Source organism: Cucurbita pepo, chromosome 7 (genome assembly GCF_057944985.1).
Source record: "Cucurbita pepo subsp. pepo isolate OVF chromosome 7, ASM5794498v1, whole genome shotgun sequence".
In the NCBI taxonomy this organism is placed as follows: domain Eukaryota; kingdom Viridiplantae; phylum Streptophyta; class Magnoliopsida; order Cucurbitales; family Cucurbitaceae; genus Cucurbita; species Cucurbita pepo.
In genome coordinates this window covers 10,220,005-10,240,803 of record NC_141804.1, presented here as the reverse complement: position 1 = coordinate 10,240,803, position 20,799 = coordinate 10,220,005, and the positions used below count along the sequence as shown (strand labels likewise).

At 36.4% G+C, this 20,799-nt stretch overlaps 2 protein-coding genes across 7 annotated transcripts; both read left to right on the top strand.

Annotated features, from left to right (window-relative positions):
* Positions 1–166: 166 nt before the first annotated feature.
* LOC111798339 (peptidoglycan-binding LysM domain-containing protein) lies at positions 167–4,014 on the top strand. Its single transcript, XM_023681415.2, has 2 exons — positions 167–622; positions 3,341–4,014. The coding sequence occupies exons 1-2, from the start codon at positions 197–199 to the stop codon at positions 3,725–3,727; spliced, it is 813 nt and encodes a 270-aa protein (XP_023537183.2). The 5' UTR covers positions 167–196; the 3' UTR covers positions 3,728–4,014.
* A 1,270-nt stretch (positions 4,015–5,284) lies between these two features.
* LOC111798112 (protein ALWAYS EARLY 2) lies at positions 5,285–20,799 on the top strand. Of its 6 annotated transcripts, none has more exons than XM_087125727.1 (19): positions 5,285–5,427; positions 5,529–5,643; positions 7,085–7,183; positions 7,310–7,372; positions 8,579–8,656; positions 10,236–10,401; positions 12,434–12,678; positions 12,868–13,195; positions 13,404–13,481; positions 14,356–14,558; positions 14,712–14,765; positions 15,955–15,988; positions 16,117–16,280; positions 16,368–16,546; positions 16,619–16,901; positions 17,645–17,818; positions 18,757–18,969; positions 19,324–19,593; positions 20,463–20,799. In XM_087125727.1, exons 2-19 carry the CDS (start codon positions 5,539–5,541, stop codon positions 20,616–20,618), a joined length of 2,892 nt encoding a protein of 963 aa, XP_086981853.1. In that variant the 5' UTR covers positions 5,285–5,427; positions 5,529–5,538; the 3' UTR covers positions 20,619–20,799. The 6 variants fall into 6 exon arrangements, with proteins under 6 accessions (XP_086981853.1, XP_086981854.1, XP_086981855.1 ...); XM_087125728.1 differs by having other exon boundaries at positions 5,519–5,643; XM_087125729.1 differs by having other exon boundaries at positions 14,359–14,558; positions 20,463–20,798.

Sequence of the window (20,799 nt, the reverse complement as noted above, 5' to 3'; positions counted from 1 at the left end):
TCTGATTACTATCTTTATAAATATATTCTAATAATATATATATATATATATTATTATTTGTTAAATGGACGATTATAGCCCTAAGTTTGAACATATTCTCAATCCTACCCCTGATCATCCAAGAAGTAATTTGATCCAATAAATAAAGACTTAACTAATAATAACCATTCGTTTCTCTCTCTCTCTCTCTCTCTAAATGGGGTGCTGTTGCGACGAAGATGACGACGTTGAGATCCTGAGGCATCTTCATCCCTCACCGACCGTTCAGTCTCCGCCGCAGCAGCAGCCTACGCTACCGGATTCTTCCACTGCCGTACTGTCTCCGATGAACTCTCACTTCTTCGCCCTCTCCTGCCGCGACATCCTTCGCCTCATCTTTGAGAAGCTTTCCATCCCCGACTTGGCTCGTTCCAGCTGCGTTTCCCGTCTCTGGAACTCTGTTGCTTCCGATCAGGAAATTGTTTCCGGTGCTTTCAAAGCGCCGTGGAAGGTTAAGGATGTAATAGGGAAGCCGAGCTCCGGGAGCTTCTGGAGAGATAATTGCCTTGGAAAGTTCGCGATCTCTCATCGGATTCTCCGCGGTGATAGCTTGGCTAGTCTTGCCGTTAAGTATTCGGTTCAGGTATGCGCTTCGAAAACTGTTTAATTCATATGAAATTGACTGGAAACAGTAGGACGAGTATAATTTTTGTAGAGTTTTTTAGTTTTGAGGAGTTGCGATCATCAATTTTCTTTGATTGTACTTTCCATCTGGCTGGAGTTTAATCTTGTTCGTTTGAAGAACAAGATTGTCAGACGGTTTTATCGCTGTTCAAACTTCAAAAGTCCTCTTACTGAGTCCTTTATTTGTTGAAGGCGAAACCAGGCTAACTGAAAGTAAGAAAATTCGATTGTAGTGAACATTTTGAACATTCACTATTCTGTTAGAGATGAATGATTTATTGTAGCAATGTAGCTTATTGTTGTTCATTTTCTTGAACATTGATCTTGAAGAATCACTCGTGCTCTGATCATAAATTGAAATCTGTCTTATCTTCCACAACAATACATAGACTTAACTGAAGAGTTGATTAGTATTTGATACTCTGTAGCTTGTGTTCCTAAAACTTGAAGTCCTTGTAAAATATCTATTAAGAAGGAAGATCATGTTGAATTGTTAAAATCCAACTCTTTTCTATGACTATGGACTACGATGTATTGTTGAACTCTCTAGTCGTCTGTGTTAGACGAACACGACTCTCCACAATGGTATGAGATTGTCCACTTTAAGCATAAGCTCTCATGGGTTTGCTTTGAGCTTCCCCAAAAGGCCTCATACCAATGGAGAGAGTATTCTTTGATTATAAACCCATGATCATTCCCTAAATTAGCCGACGTGGGACTTTCATCATCCAACACCTCCCCTCGAATAAAGTACGCCTCCCTTAATCGAGGCTCGACTCCTTTTTCTTTTGGAGTCTTAGTCATTTTTTACTATGTCTTTGAGGAGGCTCAACTCCTTTTCTTTTGGAGTCCTTTGTTCGACATTTCAGGATTTACCAATCTATTGACACGATTAAGTTTTAAGGCATGACTCTGATACCATGTTAGACGAACACGACTCTCCACAATGGTATGATATTGTCCACTTTGAGCATAAGCTCTCATGGGTTTGCTTTGAGCTCCCCCAAAAGGCCTCATACCAATGGAGAGCATTCTTTGATTATAAACCCACGATCATTTCCTAAATTAGCCGATGTGAGACTTTCATCATCCAACACCTCCCCTCGAACAAAGTACGCCTCCCTTAATCAAGGCTCGACTCCTTTTCTTTTGGAGTCTTAGTCATTTTTTACTATGTCTTCGAGGAGGCTCAACTCCTTTTCTTTTGGAGTCCTTTGTTCGACATTTCAGGATTTACCAATCTATTGACACGATTAAGTTTTAAGGCATGACTCTGATACCATGTTAGACGAACACGACTCTCCACAATGGTATGATATTGTCCACTTTGAGCATAAGCTCTCATGGGTTTGCTTTGAGCTTCCCCAAAAGGCCTCATACCAATGGAGAGAGCATTCTTTGATTATAAACCCACGATCATTCCCTAAATTAGCCGATGTGAGACTTTCATCATCCAACACCTCCCCTCGAACAAAGTACACCTCCCCTTAATCAAGGCTCGACTCCTTTTCTTTTGGAGTTCTTTGTTCGACATTTGAGGATTTACCAATCTATTGGCACGACTAAGTTTTAGGGCATGACTCTGATACTATGTTAGACGAACACGACTCTCCACAATGGTATGATATTGTCCACTTTGAGCATAAGCTCCCATGGCTTTGTTTTGGGCTTCCCCAAAAGGCCTCATACCAATGGAGAGAGTATCCTCTGATTATAAACCCATGATCATTCCCTAAATTAGCCGATGTGGGACTTTTATCATCCAACAGTCGGAACAAACACTTGAAACTTCGGAACAAACACTTGAAACTTCTGTCTTTCACCTTAATACATGATTTACAACAATGAAGAACGCATTTGTTGTTGTAGTTCGTAGTTTTTTTCCCCAGCTCCCTAATCCTTGTAAATTGTAAAATATCAATTTAGAAGGATCAAGTATAATTGTTGAGATCAACCTTTTTGATATTGTTCTCGATGGCTATGGACTCTGGTGTAATTTATTTCACAATATACTGTTCTTGATGCTTATGACCTTTCTTGTATTGATTTCACAAACGTATTGTTCTTGATGGTTACAGACTTTGGTGTGTCAATTTTGTAAATGTATTGTTCTTGATGGTTACAGACTTTGGTGTGTCGATTTCGTAAATTTATTTCTCTTGATGGTTACAAACTTTGGTGTGTCAATTTCGTAAATGTATTGTTCTTGATGGTTACAGACTTTGGTGTGTCGATTTCTTAAATGTATTGTTCTTGATGGTTACAGACTTTGGTGTGTCGATTTCGTAAATGTATTGTTCTTGATGGTTACAGACTTTGGTGTGTCGATTTCGTAAATGTATTGCTCTTGATGGCTACAGACTTTGGTGTGTCGATTTCGTAAATGTATTGCTCTTGATGGTTACAGACTTTGGTGTGTCGATTTCTTAAATGTATTGTTCTTGATGGTTACAGACTTTGGTGTGTCGATTTCGTAAATGTATTGTTCTTGATGGTTACTGACTTTGGTGTGTCGATTTCGTAAATGTATTGTTCTTGATGGTTACAGACTTTAGTGTGTCGATTTCGTAAATGTATTGTTCTTGATGGTTACAGAGGTGTGTTGATTTCGTAAATGTATTGTTCTGATGGTTATGGACCTTGTTGTTTTGATCTCGTAAATACACTGTTCTCGTAGGTCATAGACATAAAACGTCTAAACAACATGATGAGCGACCATGGCATATACTCAAGAGAAAGATTGCTAATCCCCATTGGCAATCCCAATATACTTATAAACAGTATATGCTACATCGAGATGGACGCTATCGCGAAACGGGAAGTTGCGACGTTGTATTTGGATGGCATCCCCACGACCCATCATTTATATGGTAAGGAGACAGATGATCATGGTATGTCCTCTGTTCAAGTGAAGAAACGAGTACTCCATTCATTGAGTCGGAGCATGATGGTCGACGATGAAACCGCTCAATATTACTTATCCATTTCCGATGGCGATCCTCGAGCTGCTCTCACAGAATTCGCCGAAGACATCAGGTGGGAGAGGCATATGGGCATGGCCTAGTTTCAGAAATACAGATTGTTGCTCGGAGTAAAGATCACCCGTAAACTAGCATGGAATTCGGTTGCGTTCGACTGGAACGTGTTTATCTTCTCGACCTCGACAAAGAAGGATCAGCCAAAGAATTCATTTTCAGCCCCATTTCACTAATTGGTATGTATATCTTGTTGCTCTATTTCGCAACTGTATGAATCATTACCAGTAATATAATAGTGTGAATATTAGTATTGTTCTCCACCGAGAATGAATGCTTATAAGTTACTGAATTCATAGCCTTTTATATGACTTCACCATTATCTCTTCATACTCTTCATTTATTCATAGTTGTTTTATTTCTAGATTATTGGGAAGGTTTCTACCCGACTCGACACAAATTAAGATTGGGTCGTATAGATAAGAAAACTCCATGGCATGGGTCTTTTTGAATAAACCGTCAGCATCAACGACCTGTCTCACAAATGCGTTTATAATAAACATAGTGCCCTTGTAAGGAAGGATCGTAAGGAGGAACGAGTATCTTATAAATTCGATGAAGCACACTCAATTGTTTAAGCCTTTCAAATTGTTAGCATAATATGTGTGATCAAAACACTCGAGAGTTTGAAAATTTTAGATTTTTGGTAAATAAAAATTTTAATATTTATGCACAATTGTTATAATTTTATTTAATTCCACAATTATTTTTTAAATTATTCATTCTACAATAACTTTTAAAAATTAACGAATTTAATTTTTGATTATGAAAATAACTATAAAAAAAACATATCAACATTATGTTTTTTTTTTTATTAAATACAAAAAATTTTAATCAATAATCCAAACTAACTTCGACCCAATATTTTTATGATTTAGTACGTTATTTAATAATAATTAATCATTTACTTGTGTTAAACAGTTTACAACCGAAACGATTGAGATAAGTTTAACCTGATCCAATCCATAAACACTCCTAATAGTGATATAAAAAGACATGACGTTGACTAAAACAAACAACATTAAAAAAAAATTCACTTAGTTGGGTTAAGACCGTTTACAACTAGAACAATTCAGCCAAATTTAAATAATGTCTCGAGTCAACCTGATCCAATCCATAAACACTCCTAATAGTGATATAAAAAGACATGACGTTGTCTAAAACAAACAACATTAAAAAAAAATTGACTTTTCATCTAACGTTCTATAAAATCACTCCACGATATTGTCCATTTTGAGTATAAGCTCTCATGGCTTTAATTTGTGCTCCTCGTGGCTTTAATTAGTATTTTTTATTATAAGCCCGACTTTAATTTGTGCTTCCCCAAGAGGCCTCACACTGATAGTATTTATTGATTATAAACTCATCATTTTCTAAATTAGCTGAGGTGGGACTTTCATCATTATTATTTTTTATATACTAATTATTATATAATGAGATATAAAATTTTATTTATATATACTCATTATTATTTTTTAATTCGAATATATCCAGAGTAAATAAAAGTATAAAACTAAATTTGTAATTTATTTATTTAATTTTTTTTCTTCCACAAATATAGGATTATTTATTCTCTTTTTCACCAGAGAATTCAAAATTCGGCGGTCCTCTCATCCGCATTTGAAAAAGCCGCCGGATCTTCATCATCTTCCGGGAGAAACTTCCCCAATGCTCCACCGACACGCATTTAGAGATGGGCGGTTAAAGAGTTAATCGACGGACAAGCCAGGTATTTCCGCCATGTTCAGTCTTGATTTTCTTGCGTTTGTACTTCATCTTGAAAGCTGCATTGCGTATCTTGTTCTCACTAATTGCTTTAGCGGCTTACAGATAAAATTCAATGGCGCCTTCAAAGAAATCCACGAGTCGAAACAAAAGAATCCTTCATTCAAATAATCCCTCGGCTGAAAAAAGTTATACGAGCTCGCAAAGAAGCAAGAAACGAGTAATTCTGTCCCGTCTCTTATAAGTTCTGAAATTATCCTGAGCTTTTTTCTTGCTGTTCGACTAGATTTTAGTTGCGAATGTGAATTTCTATTGTTTCGATTAGGAATAACGACTCTCCACTATGGTATGATGTTGTCACTTGGAGCGTAAGCTCTCGCGACTTTGCTTTGGGCTTACCAAAAGGCCTCGTACCAATGGAGATGTATTTTTTACTTTTTAAACCCATGATCATTCCCTAAATTAATCAATGTGGGATTCTCCCCCAACAATCCTCAGCAATCCTACCCTTGAACAAAGTACACTGTAGAGCTTTCCCTGAGGCCTATAGAGCCCTCGAACAGCCTCCCCTTAATCGAGGCTCGACTCCTTCTCTAGAGTTCTCGAACAAAGTACATCATTGGTTCGACACTTGAGTCACTTTTGACTACACCTTCGAGGCTCACAACTTCTTTGTTCGACTTTTGAGGATTCTATTGACATGACTAAGATAAGAGCATGACTCTGATACCATGTTAGGAATAACAACAATGGTATGATATTGTCTACTTTGAGCATAAGTTCTCATGGCTTTGCTTTGGGCTTCCCAAAAGGCCTCATACCAATGGAGATATATTTCTTACTTATAAACCCCATCATTCTCTAAATTAGCAATTTGGAACTCCCTCCAACAATCCTCAACAGTCCTTTCCTCGAACAAAGTACAATATAGAGCCTTCCCTGAGGCCTATAGAGCCCTAAAACAACCTCCCCTTAATCGAGGCTCGACTCCTTCTCTAGAGCTCTCGAACAAAGTACACCATTTGTTCGACACTTGAGTCACTTTTGACTACACCTTCGAGTTTCACAACTTCTTTGTTCAACTTTTGAAGATTCTATTGACATGACTAAGTTAAGGGCATGACTCTGATACCATGTTAGTAATAAACGACTTTCTACAGTGGTATGATATTGTCCACTTTGAGCATAAGCTCTCATGGATTTGCTTTGGGCTTCCCAAAAGGCCTCATCCCAATGGAGATGTATTTCTTACTTATAAACTCATGGTCGTTCTCTAAATTAGCCAATGTGGGACTTCCTCCCAACAATCCTCAACAGTTTCTCTCAATTAGATTAAGTTTGGAGACCGAATACAGAGAGTAGGCCGTCTATTTCAATTTTGATTTTAGCTGCAGGACACCCCGAGAGTATCTGTCAGTAATTTACACCTTTTAAGGGGTATAAGAAACAGTGCAGATGTTCGTACGTTGATATACTACAAAATACCTCATTAAAAAGGCAGGATTTTATCTTATTTTTTTGATGATGGCGGTGGTGGTGTGTGAACTTTTCATTAAAAGTTGTTCAATAAAGGGTTCTTCACCATTTCTATCTATTTCAAGGTTGAAGAATCTAGTATCTGTGGTCCTGATTGTTATATTGCCTTTATAACCTTATGACAGAAGAAGAACTTGTGTGAGAAGTTGGGACCTCGATGGAGCACGAGGGAAATTGAGATTTTTTATGAAGCGTACAGAAAATATGGACAAGACTGGAAAAAGGTATGTCTGTTTATAACACTTCAACTAGTTCTCTCAATATTTTGTATTCTGTTGTGCACCATATCTCATAAATCTTATGTTCTTATATATTTTTAATAAATTTTTTTCCCTCTTTAACGTTTTCAGGTGGCTTCTTCTACGTATGGTAGATCAATTGAGATGGTAGAGGCTCTTTACAATATGAACAGGGTATGTTAAGTCCTTCTATGATAGCAAATTCGCATGGTTACCTTTGTGATGTGCTTTCTCCCCCTCAGCTTACTACACGAGCAATAGTTTAATATTAGGCAATTTAAGCGCATAATGCTGCAATGTTGCTCTTTTTTTTTTTTCTTTTGCATAAGTTGACTTCTTCCTTTTTGTATATGTACATGTAGTGACTATTGGCTTTCTTCTCACTGATCATTGTTGTTTCGTATGCTACTTCCTCAATGGTACACAGAATTTTGATAGAATAGTGCCGGTTCATTTACTCAGTTATTATGATTGAATTGCACTGCTTGTCAACTTTGCATTGGTAAGTGCCTAACTTTTGGGTTTTCTTCAATGGAGAGCCTTCAGGCAAAATCACAAGCTTCAGGGGCTTAGATAAGTGTCTCTTTCTTATCTTCTTGTTGATATCTTCATCAAGGGGGCTAAGGGAAAAACGTAATTGAGGATAACTAAATGTGAGGGTAAGGTCTTACTCATTTCTGCTTTGAAAATGACAAGATTTATTCTTGGTATTGAGTAGATATTTGAAGCTCATGAAGATTATTTTTGTGTTCAATCGTTTTATGGGCTTGGATTCGACAATTCCTTCTTAGTTTGTCTCGAGTTGTGATTTTGAGTTGATTGGTGATTTAACAGGATTATTTCTCAAGAGGAGTTTTAAGGTTATTTTAATCAATATGGTTTATACTCCAATGATTGGAACGCAAAAGTTGTTGCCTTGTTGGAATTTGCTTGACTTCCTTAGTTCAAGCTTTAGTTTCCCTCTCTTTTGATGATAGGAAGCATTTTCTCTTCAGGAGGATAAGTTCATTGCTGCCTCCCTCTTTCTTAGCAGTTTTCCCTCGTCTTTACTGTCCTATCTCATTGAAATGGAAGCCTATTATCTCTTTATCCTATCCTTTGATCAATTTGAATTTCAAAAGTAATAAGGACTTCCAGGTTGACTTTCCTTTTGCTATTCCTCAATTGGCTTCATTCTAATCTGGTGGATAAAAGAGTTGGGGTTTTAATACATTTTGTTCTTTTACTTTTCCTTAGGACTAGTTGATTGCCTTTCTTCACAATAATTTTCCTTCTCTCTTTAAATGGTGAAGTTTTCTTAGTAACTTATAAGCTATGCAATACAATTTTCGTTGGTCCTTAATTAGCTGCTTTTGATTTTGTTATGCCTTTGCTTTCCAGGCATATCTTTCCTTGCCGGAGGGGACTGCATCTGTTGTTGGTCTCATAGCGCTGATGACAGATTACTATAATGTTATGGTGAGCGTGTATTATGTTTTTATTGTCGTAAACATAAAATCTTTACTGAATGTCTTAATTGGGCCTTGTTTGTGTCTCTTTCACGTCTTTGGTTTGTTGTTTTGATTAAAAAACAGATAGGTTTATGTCTAGTTCCATTAAATAAGTCCTGCTACCAAAGCAATCACGTATATGTAAGGTAAAAGGATGGACGCTTCAAAACTAGTCTTTATTGCACTTTCCATACATTACGCGCAAGCTCAACTTAGAATATGAGCTTCTATTTATAGGGAAAAGTTCCGAAGGGCTGAAGTAATAAGAACCATGTGAGATCCCACATCGGTTGGGGAGGAGAATGTAACACCATTTATAAAGGTGTGAAAACCTTTCCTTAGTAGACGTGTTTTAAAAACCTTAAGGGGAAGTCCGAAAGGGAAAGCCCAAAGAGGACAATATCTGCTAGCGGTGGGCTTGGGCTATCACAAACCATTTCTTTAAATTTTTCGAGGGAGAAGCCCAAAACAATAGATTTCTTCAAGAGTATATTAAGACTAGAGAAATTCTCAATGGAGCTAAATAAAAGATAACTCTAAATTTCAGATATTTCTAGAATAGTTTTAAATGTTTTCTAAGATCATCTAATATAGCTCTATTGTTAGTATACCTTGAATATTCCCTTGTCAACAATGTTACACTTATTTACATTTCCTTCAGCAAGTTGTCATTGAAACTCTACAATTTGATACATTCAATCCTTTTGTGAATGCCTACTCAATTTGGTCTTGCACCTTCCAGCATTACCTCTCGTTTCAAAATTCTCACCAAGGAGTTGCTTTAGATGGAAAGGAAAGTTGGAGACTTCAAGTGTAAAAAACCTGGTGTAGCTTTCAAGGATTTTTTTCTTATTGTTTATGACGTGTGAACAGTAATGGTTGAGAGAATGAGAATACTCTACTCCATTCACTAAAGAGATAAATATATACATGTGTTCAAGATTAACTTAAGTAGGAAGGACAAACACAACTAATATACTAACAAAATTATAAATTTACTAATATGAAAATTATAGCACTCCCCCTCAAGTTAGAGCATATATATTCATCATGCCCAACTTGGTAGAGAGATAATCTATTTTGGCTCCATTTAATGCTTTTGTGAAGATATGCCCTAATCGTTCAACATTCTTCACATATCTTTTGATTCCAAACCTTGTTGTATCTTTTCATGTATAAAATGACAGCTGACCTCGATGTGTTTAGTTGGTGTTGTAGATCAAATCCCATTTCAATAAGAAGTTGACGTATCCATAATAATTTACATATAAGTTGTGGCATCCCTTTTTATTCTAATTCAATGCTCGAAAGTGACACCACTTTTTGTTTCTTAAACTTCCAAGAAACCAAGTTACCACCCACAAATACACAATATTTTGAAGTTGATCTTCTATCCTTCTTAGACCCTGCCCAATCAGCATGTAACAACACTCTATCTGATGATCTTTGTTTATAAACTGCAACTGCAATGTAACAACACTTCGTTCAATTTTTTTGTCAATTCATTTGCTTAGAAATTTTAATATAGTCAATTGGTAAATTGACAGGAAGGTAGAGATAGTGAACGTGATAATTATCATGCTTCAGGTTTTCAAGAATCTCCAAAGACTAATCAAGGAAAAGTTCAAATGAGTTTCTCAAATGAAGACTATTGTACTAGTTCCGTTGCAGCAACTGGTGGATGTCTGTCTTTGCTTAGGAGTTTATATCATGGTAAGACAATATTGAAATGCTATTGTGCATGAGGGGCTGTTTTCCATGTTTTTGTTTATGATTTTATTGGTAACTAATATATTTATAGGGCCTGCATCTCATGGAGGCTTGAAAATCTATGTTTTCTCACCTGAAGAACTCTAAAAACATCCTAAAATAAGCAATCAGTCCAAATACCATGAGGTAGCTTAAACAGCTATGCACCGAAGAGCCTTAATTCTACACTTGTTTTTATGATCAAGTAGGAGAAGACTGAGGGCTCCATTAATGGAGATAGGTTATCTATAAAGTTCAGGAAAGCCAAACAATTTCCCTCTAAGAAAGGTGGAGAAATTGTACAGGATTTTTCTTGATAAAATGAAAATTAGACATAAAGTTGCAGAAGCTTCCCTATGAGGAACTTATTCGAATGAACCTTATAACTTAAAACTTAGGTGAAAAACTGAAAACTGAGCCCACAGAACAATAAAGATCAATGAAGGTAAACAATCCCAACAAATCTCAATCAAGAACAGCCACTGAACCTTTTCAGCCATATGATAGCCCTTTTCAGCCGTACGTTGTCAGCGGCCATAATTAAGTTAGTATATGCAGAGAGTTGATGACAATTGTTCTAGTACTGCAATGTTGGAGGCCGTACTTGCTGGGACAAAAGTTTGTGGTGTGAACTGACCAAAAGGCCCTTTGTAGTTTGTTAGAGCAAAGGGATGTGGAAATGAAATACCAACTATGATTGGCAAAGCTTTTAAGGATTTGATTTTGAAATCCATTACTGATCTGGGCTAGAAAACTAAGTTGCTGATGTTTTATCTCACCAACCTATAGTGGTTTAATTAGCAACATTGACTGGCCCTCCTATTCAAGTTTTCCACAATTGGTAGTCACGGATCACGACATGGTCTTCCTTAGTATTTTTTGGAGTGAACAAGGTTACATGGAACACAACATAGATGAAGTATGACCTATCATCTCCAAATGAATGGACAAACCAAGAGGGTCAATCGGTGTATGAAAACTTGTTTATGCTCTATCTGTGCAGAAAGACCAAAAGCATCGAATGAGAGGGTGGCTTAGGCAGAATATTGGTAGAGTACCAAATACCACATCACCATTAATACCACTCCTTTTCATGTTGTGTCAGGCGAGCACCTCTCCTTTAATAAATTGTAGCAACAAAAACTTGACTAATGCAATGTTGGAGCAATAGCTAACTAAACAAGACATGACCTTAGATGTGTTAAAAAACCATTTGGCTGCTGCTCAGAATTGTATGAAGAAGCTAGCTGATCGAAAGAGGAGGTAGGAAGAGTATCCAATTGTGGTGTGGGTATATCGAAATTCAGGCTGTACCACCCATTATCCTTAGCAAGATGAAGAAATGAAAAGCTGTCACAACGTATTTTGGACCGTTTCAAGACCTGAAGAATGAAGTATTTGGAGAATGGGAAGTCTTGATTCAATGGAATGGTCTGCCAAAATATGAAGCAACTTGGGAAACGGTCGTCATGATGCAGCAACAATTACTAGTACCTAAGATAAAAAGAACGAGGATGGGCCAGATATGTAATAGCTATTGAGCTTATTTTCATGTTTTACGTTTTGGGGGGAAGGTCAATAGTCATGTTTAGAGTTATTGGCCCTTAGTTATCCTATTTAATTCTACTTTGGAGTGGGAAGTACACATCTTTTGGAATTGAAGTACAAACACATAGTTCTTTGGTGAGACCATCCCTCTCGAATTGGTTGAAAAATGCCAGAAGTTTGATATTTTTCCATTAAATTGTCCCTTTGTAAGTTTATACTTTACAAATATGTAGAAAAAAAAAGCATGAAATTAGTTTGAATATTAACTATTTCTATACACGTCGATGACTGCCAATAAAAAATGTTTTTTTTGTAGCTAAAACCTACATTCTGATAAATGTTTTCTTGGCAGTAAAAGCATTGCAAAAATATTTTTTACAATTGTCCTATAACAAGATTAACAGGACCTAATTTTTCTTAAACCTTGGCTGTGACAATCTTCATATAGGTAGCCAGCCTCGTGTCGTGCAGAAAAGGACACCTCGTGTTCCTATTTCATATTCAAATAAAAGAAATGAATGGAAAAACCATGCTTCTGGTAATAAAAGTTTGAAGAAGTCAGAATTTCACGTGAGCAGTGATGAAGTTGCACATGGTGCCACATTAGCTTTGGCTGAAGCCTCACAAAGAGGGGGCACTTCCACAACATCCATGCCTTGCAAAATAAAAGAGAACTTGAAATCCTCATACGAGGTGAGGGGAAGAATGGAATTTCAGTATTCATTGAAGTTTCCTTCAGTAACATTATTGTTTGCTAGTAGTGTTATGCCTAATGTTATAATTGTTTATGCAATTAGCACCCACACTCTCCTTTCTTGCTCTTTGGAGATAGTTGGAAACAGTTGAAGCTTCGGATGTTAACTTGTACAGGACTGATTTCAGGTCAGCGGTGGACGTAAAGGAAGACCAATCGAACAATTTGGTTATGATCCTAGCTTGATAGTAGATATAGAGTCTGCAAGGACAGTCAAGGCTCACCGCAAGATGAAGAAACGGTACAGAAAGGAGAAAGTTTTAGATGATAAAGACCGGCAGTTTCATCAAAGTGTCGATTATTTAACAGAAAATAGACCTGAAGCGCCTATTATGGATGGCGTAGGCAGTCTCAGTGTTCCAGAAGGAAAAGTTGATTCTGAAATTTCAAATGCAGATTGTGAGCTATCATTTCCACTAGTTCAGCGAAAGAAAAGCAGGAAGCAGTCACGTGGAGGTAATTTTGTTGCTCTAGTTTCAATCTGTAGTGTTGTATGCAATGATTGTTATACATATTAGTTGATGAAAGAGTCAACCGTTCAATTGCTCAACTTGTGGTTGGTTAATTTTCATGATTATCATTGGTTGAACAGAGTTGTATATTGTTCTGAACTCTTTGGTTTTTTTCATTAAAAAAGTTGCTAATTTGTGGTTTTTCTGAATAGATGGGAACATTGCTGTAGATGCTTTGCAGACCTTAGCTGATTTGTCTTCCGTGATGCCAGTTACTGCCATGGAACCAGGTAAATAGATACTTGTTTGTTCTAATTTATCATAGTTTTGGAGTGTGATATGATGGTTTGATATTAATAATAAATTTACATTCTTGGTTGGGCAACTAAAGGTTTGACACAAAGCTTAACATTATTGAATTTGAAAACTAAACCACTCTGGCTATTCTTAACATTATTCATCCTTTTTTATGTCAACTAACTTTTTATATTCCTCCCATTTCCCCTATTTTTCACGTTTCAAATTTAACCCAAACGTTTATAAAACAACAAAGATTCTAAAAGGATGGCACAATCAGCCACAAATTAAATTTAATTGCATCAACTGTTCTTTTTTGTGCTGTTGGTATGCTCTTTGTCTGCGTATTGAAATTGTTGTTCCCGATGGATGGTTGAACACATAATTCTGTCAAGCAAAATCTTTTTCTTGTAACAAGCTCTTTGGAGTACTGCCTTTCAATATCATTAAAATACGTTATGTACTTAGTGTAATAATTTGCCATCTACATTTGGTAATCGATCAAGGTGCTTTTACTCCTAATTGTTCATTACTTTTTTGATAATTCTACTAGTAGGAAAAGGGGAGTTATATGGATGAAGCTAAAGACACAGGCATACTCACTAGACAGTCTCAATGATATCTAAAAACTTTATTTGCCTCCCTAGGGTGAGAATGATGATTTAGCAAACCTAAAACTTTCGATCGGTTCATGCTTTCTTCCAATATTAGTTTCATTATTGCGGTAAAAATAAAAATATAAGCTTCCTTATTGTGTTTACATATGATGGTTTTTTTTATTTTAGTTTATTTTATATGATTCATCTATTACCTATGTCCTCTAAATATAAGCTTCCTTATATTTTATCATTGTTGATCTGCACCAAGAAGCATCTGTTCAAATTGTGGAGGAAACTGACTCTTTCAATTTGGAAAACAAATCTTGTATTGAGGATAAAGCAAAGCAAATCATGGTCCCTGAAACGTTCAATATTGAGGATAAAGCAAAGCAAATCATGGTCCCTGAAACGTTCAATATTGAGGATACAGGTTATGGGAAATCAAAACCTGGAAGTGACTTGTCAATTGTGGTATCACACTGATCCATAAAGCTAGTAATTTTCAATGTGAAAGCTCCTTTCTTTTGGAAGTTGTCTCTTGATTTTGCTAGTTTTTATCTAATGTATAGAGTATACAGAAAACTATTTCTTTTTCATTATTCATTATTCACTATTCATTTGCAGATACCTGATACAAAAATTCCCGTGGATGCCCATTTACGTGAAAATTTGAAGACAGTAAGTGAACATTTTAGCTGAAATTCTTGCAGATTCTTGCTATACAAAATGATACGATGAAATGGAGAAAGGATGCAATGAAGAAAATGCCATTATTTGTATTTTTGTAGAATTTTAACTCATAACATACGGATATCCTCTACTCTGTAATTTCATTATAATAAATGAACGCTGGCTTCTTTTCCCAAAAAAAACAAGAAGAAAATGTAGGTCGAAGTTTTGCTTCTTTAAGTAAACATAAAGCATGTTCATTTTATGAAGTCTAAAGGATTTCGTTTTAATAAATTGTAGTGGAAATATCATTAACATAGTGACATTTATTCACTTTTAACTCCCTGCTGGTTGTTCATGTCTTTCAATTGAAATTAGGTGTAAAGTGCCTTCACTTTTAAATGCATGGTTTGTCTGTCATTTGAACTTCTCTGCACTGCATTTGAGGTATTTGTTCATCAGTATGTTCGGTATAGTTGCGTCCTGCAAGAATGATTTCTTTTTTCCTTTAAAAAATGGCATTTGGTTGTGTTGACAATGCAGTGTTTTGATTCGGTTTTTTGTGCCTTTCATATGGTTGGGAAAGATAAGTTTGATGCCATGTTTCTGCTGCTTCTGATGAGCCATTTTCTTCTAATGCAAAATCATTTATCAATGATGCCTTCGTCTTTTTTGTTTTTTTTTTCTTTTTTCCGTGAAAGGAAATTACTTTTTATTGAGAAACTTACTCCAATGGGTAATAATGAAAGAAGTTTAGAGAAACTTACTCCACAATTGGTAACAATCAAAGAAGAAATGCAGCTACACAAAACTGGAGAAAGAGTACACCACAAGGATCCGAAAGTTTGATCTATTCTGTATATCCATCCAATTCTTACCCTTTTTTATTGCTTCCTCCCCTATCAAATCTTCTGATCGAAAAGCCTTATAGCATGCATATCTAGTTTCTTTTTAAAGGAATTGCCACAAAGGACTTTTTGGATGAGAATGAGGAATCTGCGACATACCAATTCAAGCCTTAACTTTAAAATTGTCCCAGAAATGCCTAATTGCTTTGCTATTGAAGACGAGATGGTTGGCATTCTTTAGGGAGTCTTCAGAGAAAACACAGTTGAAGAAAGGCAACTCAATGATTTGTGGAGTTACTTTTACAATATATCACCTTTCCTTATTGCTCGTGTATCTTTCTTTTTTGCAGGCCACATCTGGGCATACTAAACCAATGAATAACGGTAAACAAGTTTGTTATGACAACTTTTGCAATGAAAAATATTGGAAATAGATCATTATATTAGAAGATATTTGGACATTGATTAGAAATGAAGGAATTGATATGTCCAATTAATTCCATTTCCTGTAGAAAATCAAGTCACTCTACCAATTAAGCAGGGGAGTCGAAGTAGATGTAAGATGGGGCTTCGGAGATTGTTGACCCATCAAAAGACGAAGCCCTGTGACGAAAAATTGGAAAAAGAGCTCAGGAAATATTCCCCCTCTGTTCAAGACAGAGCATTCTTCCTCAAAGTAAGATCGTCAGTTTCTTCTTTATTTGGAGGCAATCGTCTCTATAGCACAATGTTAAAACTATCTGCCTTTGCTTCGAAAATTCAGGACAAACTTTCTAATTGCATGTCGTCCACTTTGGTGCGTAGATGGTGCATTTTTGAATGGTTTTATAGTGCAATTGATTATCCTTGGTTTGCAAGAAGGGAATTTGTCGAGTATTTGGATCATGTTGGCCTGAAAAACATCCCAAGGTTAACACGTCTTGAATGGAGTGTCATAAGAAGGTATCTTTTGTAAATTTATACTTACTCGAGAACGCCATGAACTGAAAGTCTGAAATGTGTCTGTTTATGCAGTTCCCTCGGTAAACCTCGGCGGTTGTCTGAATGTTTTCTTCATGGAGAAAGAATGAAACTCAAACTTTTCCGAGAATCTGTAAGACAAATTTATGCTGACCTCCATGCTGGCAGTCGTGAAGGGCTTCCTACAGATTTGGCGAGACCTTTAACTGTTGGGCAGCGTGTAATAGCTTTGCTTCCAAACACACTAAAAGTTCTTGATGGAATTGTCTTAACGGTTAATCATGACAAGTACAGGATTCAGTTTGATACTCAGGAGATTGGAGTCAAATTAGTGATGGTAGCTTTTCTCCTCCTTATCTTGGGTTAACTCATATAGGATACTGTTACTCTTCCTTTGGGCTTAAAATCTTGTTTAATTAGTGTAAGTTGTTTAAAGATAAAAAGCACATATCATGTAAAAGAGCAGGATAAAGCTATCTATTCTATTCTATTCTGATGGAAAAGGACTATAGATCCATGAAACTTTTATGGTATTAATCCATATTAGTAGGGGTTCTAAAATTCGTCTGGTACTTGCACTCGGTCATAAGTACACGTATGCTTCGTTTGCCACTTGGTGAAGATATTAGCCTGTAAGATGTTATCTTGTTAACCAACCTAAATAGTATGTTAATTACTATTTCATATGCTTCTTTTTGTCACATGGGTCCATAACATTTGTTATCTTGTTAACTAATAACCTAAACGGTAGATTTAATATTATTTCATATTTTTACCACTCATTTGTGAGCTTGGAAATTAGTGTAAGATGCAACAAGTAGTTAACTAAACAGAAAATGGCGTTACTACCGAACCCAAAAGCTTAGGATAAGTTTTTTTTTTCACTCCTTTAGAGAGTTTGTATCTTTAACAATAGTCTTTTTTCATTACATACAACAAAAAGTTTCATGCCTTGTTAAAGATGTTACAAGAGGGATATAGTTTTGATGCTAATATTATCTAATTTGTTGCTGCTGAATCCAGAAGTTGTCTTTCAGCTAGTCATTATTTATTTACTGACATAAAAAAGTTCCACTTCAGGATTTTGATTGCATGCCTTTCAATCCAATGGATAATCTTCCAGTGGCTCTTAGATGTCAGAGCCGTTCCATCAACGCACCATCTCTCGAATGCAAAGAGCCAAAAGCAAATAGCCATCCAAATCTAAGTAGAGAATTGGAGAAAGCATCCAACCCATACACCATTGATACCTTGGTAGCACACTTGAGTTCTTAGTATTTTTAAATTAAAATTATTCTGCATGTTATTAACATTTTGGTTAATAAGATTTCGGCGTAGTTTCAAATCTCATTTTTTATATGTTGATGGATAGATTAGCATATTTCTTGTGGATTTTAATTCAGATCATTAGTTCGATAACTGATAAGACCAGAGTGATACATTCAAGAGCTAGCCACACGCTCGATACTTGGATCCTCAACATCTCTTATTCTCAACAATTGGAATCATTTTTCGTAAATTTATATCATTGTAGTCAGTTCTGTATGTATAGGCTCCTATTTCTTGCATAAATATATAAGCGTGCTTTTATGCTGGTGTTATTCTTTTAGCTTTTACAGGAAGCTAAAGCCTAGTTAAGCCTTCTAGCCATGGTAGGAAGAGATTTGTGCTTATGAACCAATGAGACTTAAGTGAGATGGCATCTTACATTGAGGCACACAAGTCTAAAAAACATGAACTTTCTTAGTTTCTTTGCAAAAAGGCTACTGAATAGCCTACAGTTTGCTTAAAGTTTCATTTCCGAGAATTGGTTGGATCTGTCCAACCTTGGTAATAAAGAATGAATGTTCTAAAGGAACGTGAATAATGCAGAAAATTGCATGAATGTAGGATAGGGTGAGCTCAAATACTGCATTATTTAAGAGATTCCTTGAAATAAGAATTGAAGTGAACTGTTCTTGAAGAGTGAGCTCAAAAACTATAGTTGGATGATATGCATGATTATGTTGGCATCTATCCAATTAACTATAGAACCAAACTAATCAAGAACACTATAGAAAACGAACTTTGAAGTGGCCTAGGAGATGTGTATTTTTACTTTGTACCTTCAAAATCTATTAGCTATCGTTGTGTTGGATCTGTTATTTGTTTCAACTTCAAACAACATCTTAATTGATTGTATGCATCTGTAGGTTCCTTCCACCACATTTAACCTGGCGCAGCATAATACTTTCCCTGGGAACTCATTGCCTCCGTGGTCGATGTCTCCGTCTCTAGCTAATACCAGAGCACCTAGTGGTATCCCTCATTCTTTAAATGTTTCTCATGAATCAGGATGTGGGGTTGTTGATATTGTCAGAGGTTCGAGGGAAAAGGCACAGTTGATGGTAAATGTTGCTATTGAGGTACTTCTTTCTCTCTCTCTCTCTCTCACACACGCTCGTCAAACAACATACGTGCACACGTGCACGCATTCTGAAATTTAGGTGGAGTTTACTTGATTAATTCTTATTGTTATAACTAGGCTTCCTCCTTAATCCTTATAGCATTATATATGGTGAACCCATCAGATATGAAACAAGCTCATTTATTTGCAACTTCAATGAACAAGTTGATCCTTGAACAATTGATTGGCAATTTCCTTGAGTTTAGGCTCCAAATTTTCTTTACTCATGTCTTAGTGGTGTAAAAACAGCCAAACATGATTGATGGTGCATGAGTATTTGTGAAGAGAGATTTCATGATACCATTTTGTTCAGGTCATGTTGAGCACGAGCCAAGGTGATGATCCTCTGACAATTATTTGTGGTGCCCTGCATTCTTTTGAGTCGTTTGAGTATCAGAAACCTTTAAGCAAGTCTCAAGAGTATATAAATGACAGTTTGGGCCCCTTTAACCAATTATGCTCATTGGAACACCTTTCTACTAGTGATCTAATCAGTCCAAGATCGAGACGTTCCGATAAAGATTATGGAGGAATTCCTTCAAATCTAATCACTTCATGTGTTGCTACTTTGCTTATGATCCAGGTAATTGCTATGAAACTAAGAACACCTTTATTTCATGTCTATTCAGATACTACGCAGTCTGCAGTGCATCCATCTGTGCAAGGCTTGAACCCGTCCACTGAATTTTATGTCTGTTGTTGCTTTGTTTGGTTTTGTCCTACTACTCTTAGAAACATGAACTTCAGTAGGAATAGTGTTGGGCATGGTATAAAATCATTGTGACTGATCTGAAGTACCAACTCAAATCTACACCTAGCAGATATTGTTCTTTTTGGACTTTTCTTTCGGGTTTCCCCTTGAAGTTTTAAAACACGTCTACTAGGGAGAGTTTTCCACACCCTTGTAAGGGATGCTTCGTTCCCTTCTCCAACCGACGTGAGATCTCACAATCCACCCTCCTTGGGGCCCTAGCGTCCTTGCTGGTATACCGCCTGGTGTCCGGCTCCTAATACCATTTGTAGCAGCCAGCTCTAGTCCACTGCTAGAAGATATTGCCCTCTTTTGGGCTTTTCCTTTCGAGTTTTCCCTCTAAGTTTTAAAACGCGTCTATTAGGAAGAGGTTTACATACCCTTTAAGGGCTTTGTGTTGAGAATTGTTGGGAGGGAGTCCCACATTGGCTAATTTAGGGAATGATCACGACTTTATAAGTAAGAAATACATCTTCATTGGTATGAGGCCTTTTGGGGAAGCCCAAAACAAAGCCACGATAGCTTATGCTCAAAGTGGACAATATCATACCATTGTGGAGATCCGTGATTCGTAACACTTCGTTCCCCTCTTCAACTGATATGAGATATGACATGTTTAGAGGAGAATTTAGTGGTTGCTAGACTTAATGTATCTTACTAAGTTCATTCATTACTTGTTTCCATGCTACCATAACGTGCAGGCGTGTGTCGAGTATCCATATCCACCAGGGGACGTGGCTCAAATCTTAGGCTTAGCAGTTAAAAGTTTGCATCCAAGATGTTCTCAGAATCTGCATTTTTATAAGGAGATTGAAACTTGCATGGGAAGAATCTGTTCCAACTTGAATTCAATTTGATTGATCCCTCCCTGTTTCATATGTACACTAAATCTGTAATCCTCACTAACTCTCCAGGTTTTACCATTTACTTTTGTTTCTTTTACTTTTACCTCAAAAGTTAACTTTTTTTTTATTTTTTTATTTTTTTTTATGAATTTTTCGTGACCACTTGATTGATGATATATATATTTATTTGCTA

Coding starts and splice junctions, on each gene's coding strand:
- LOC111798112 (XM_087125727.1), top strand. CDS start 5,539: ATGGCGCCTTCAAAGAAATCCACGAGTCGAAACAAAAGAATCCTTCAT. Junction 5,644..7,084: donor CGCAAAGAAGCAAGAAACGA/GTAATTCTGTCC, acceptor ACCTTATGACAG/AAGAAGAACTTGTGTGAGAA. Junction 13,482..14,355: donor AGTTACTGCCATGGAACCAG/GTAAATAGATAC, acceptor ATCTGCACCAAG/AAGCATCTGTTCAAATTGTG.
- LOC111798339 (XM_023681415.2), top strand. CDS start 197: ATGGGGTGCTGTTGCGACGAAGATGACGACGTTGAGATCCTGAGGCAT. Junction 623..3,340: donor CCGTTAAGTATTCGGTTCAG/GTATGCGCTTCG, acceptor CTGTTCTCGTAG/GTCATAGACATAAAACGTCT.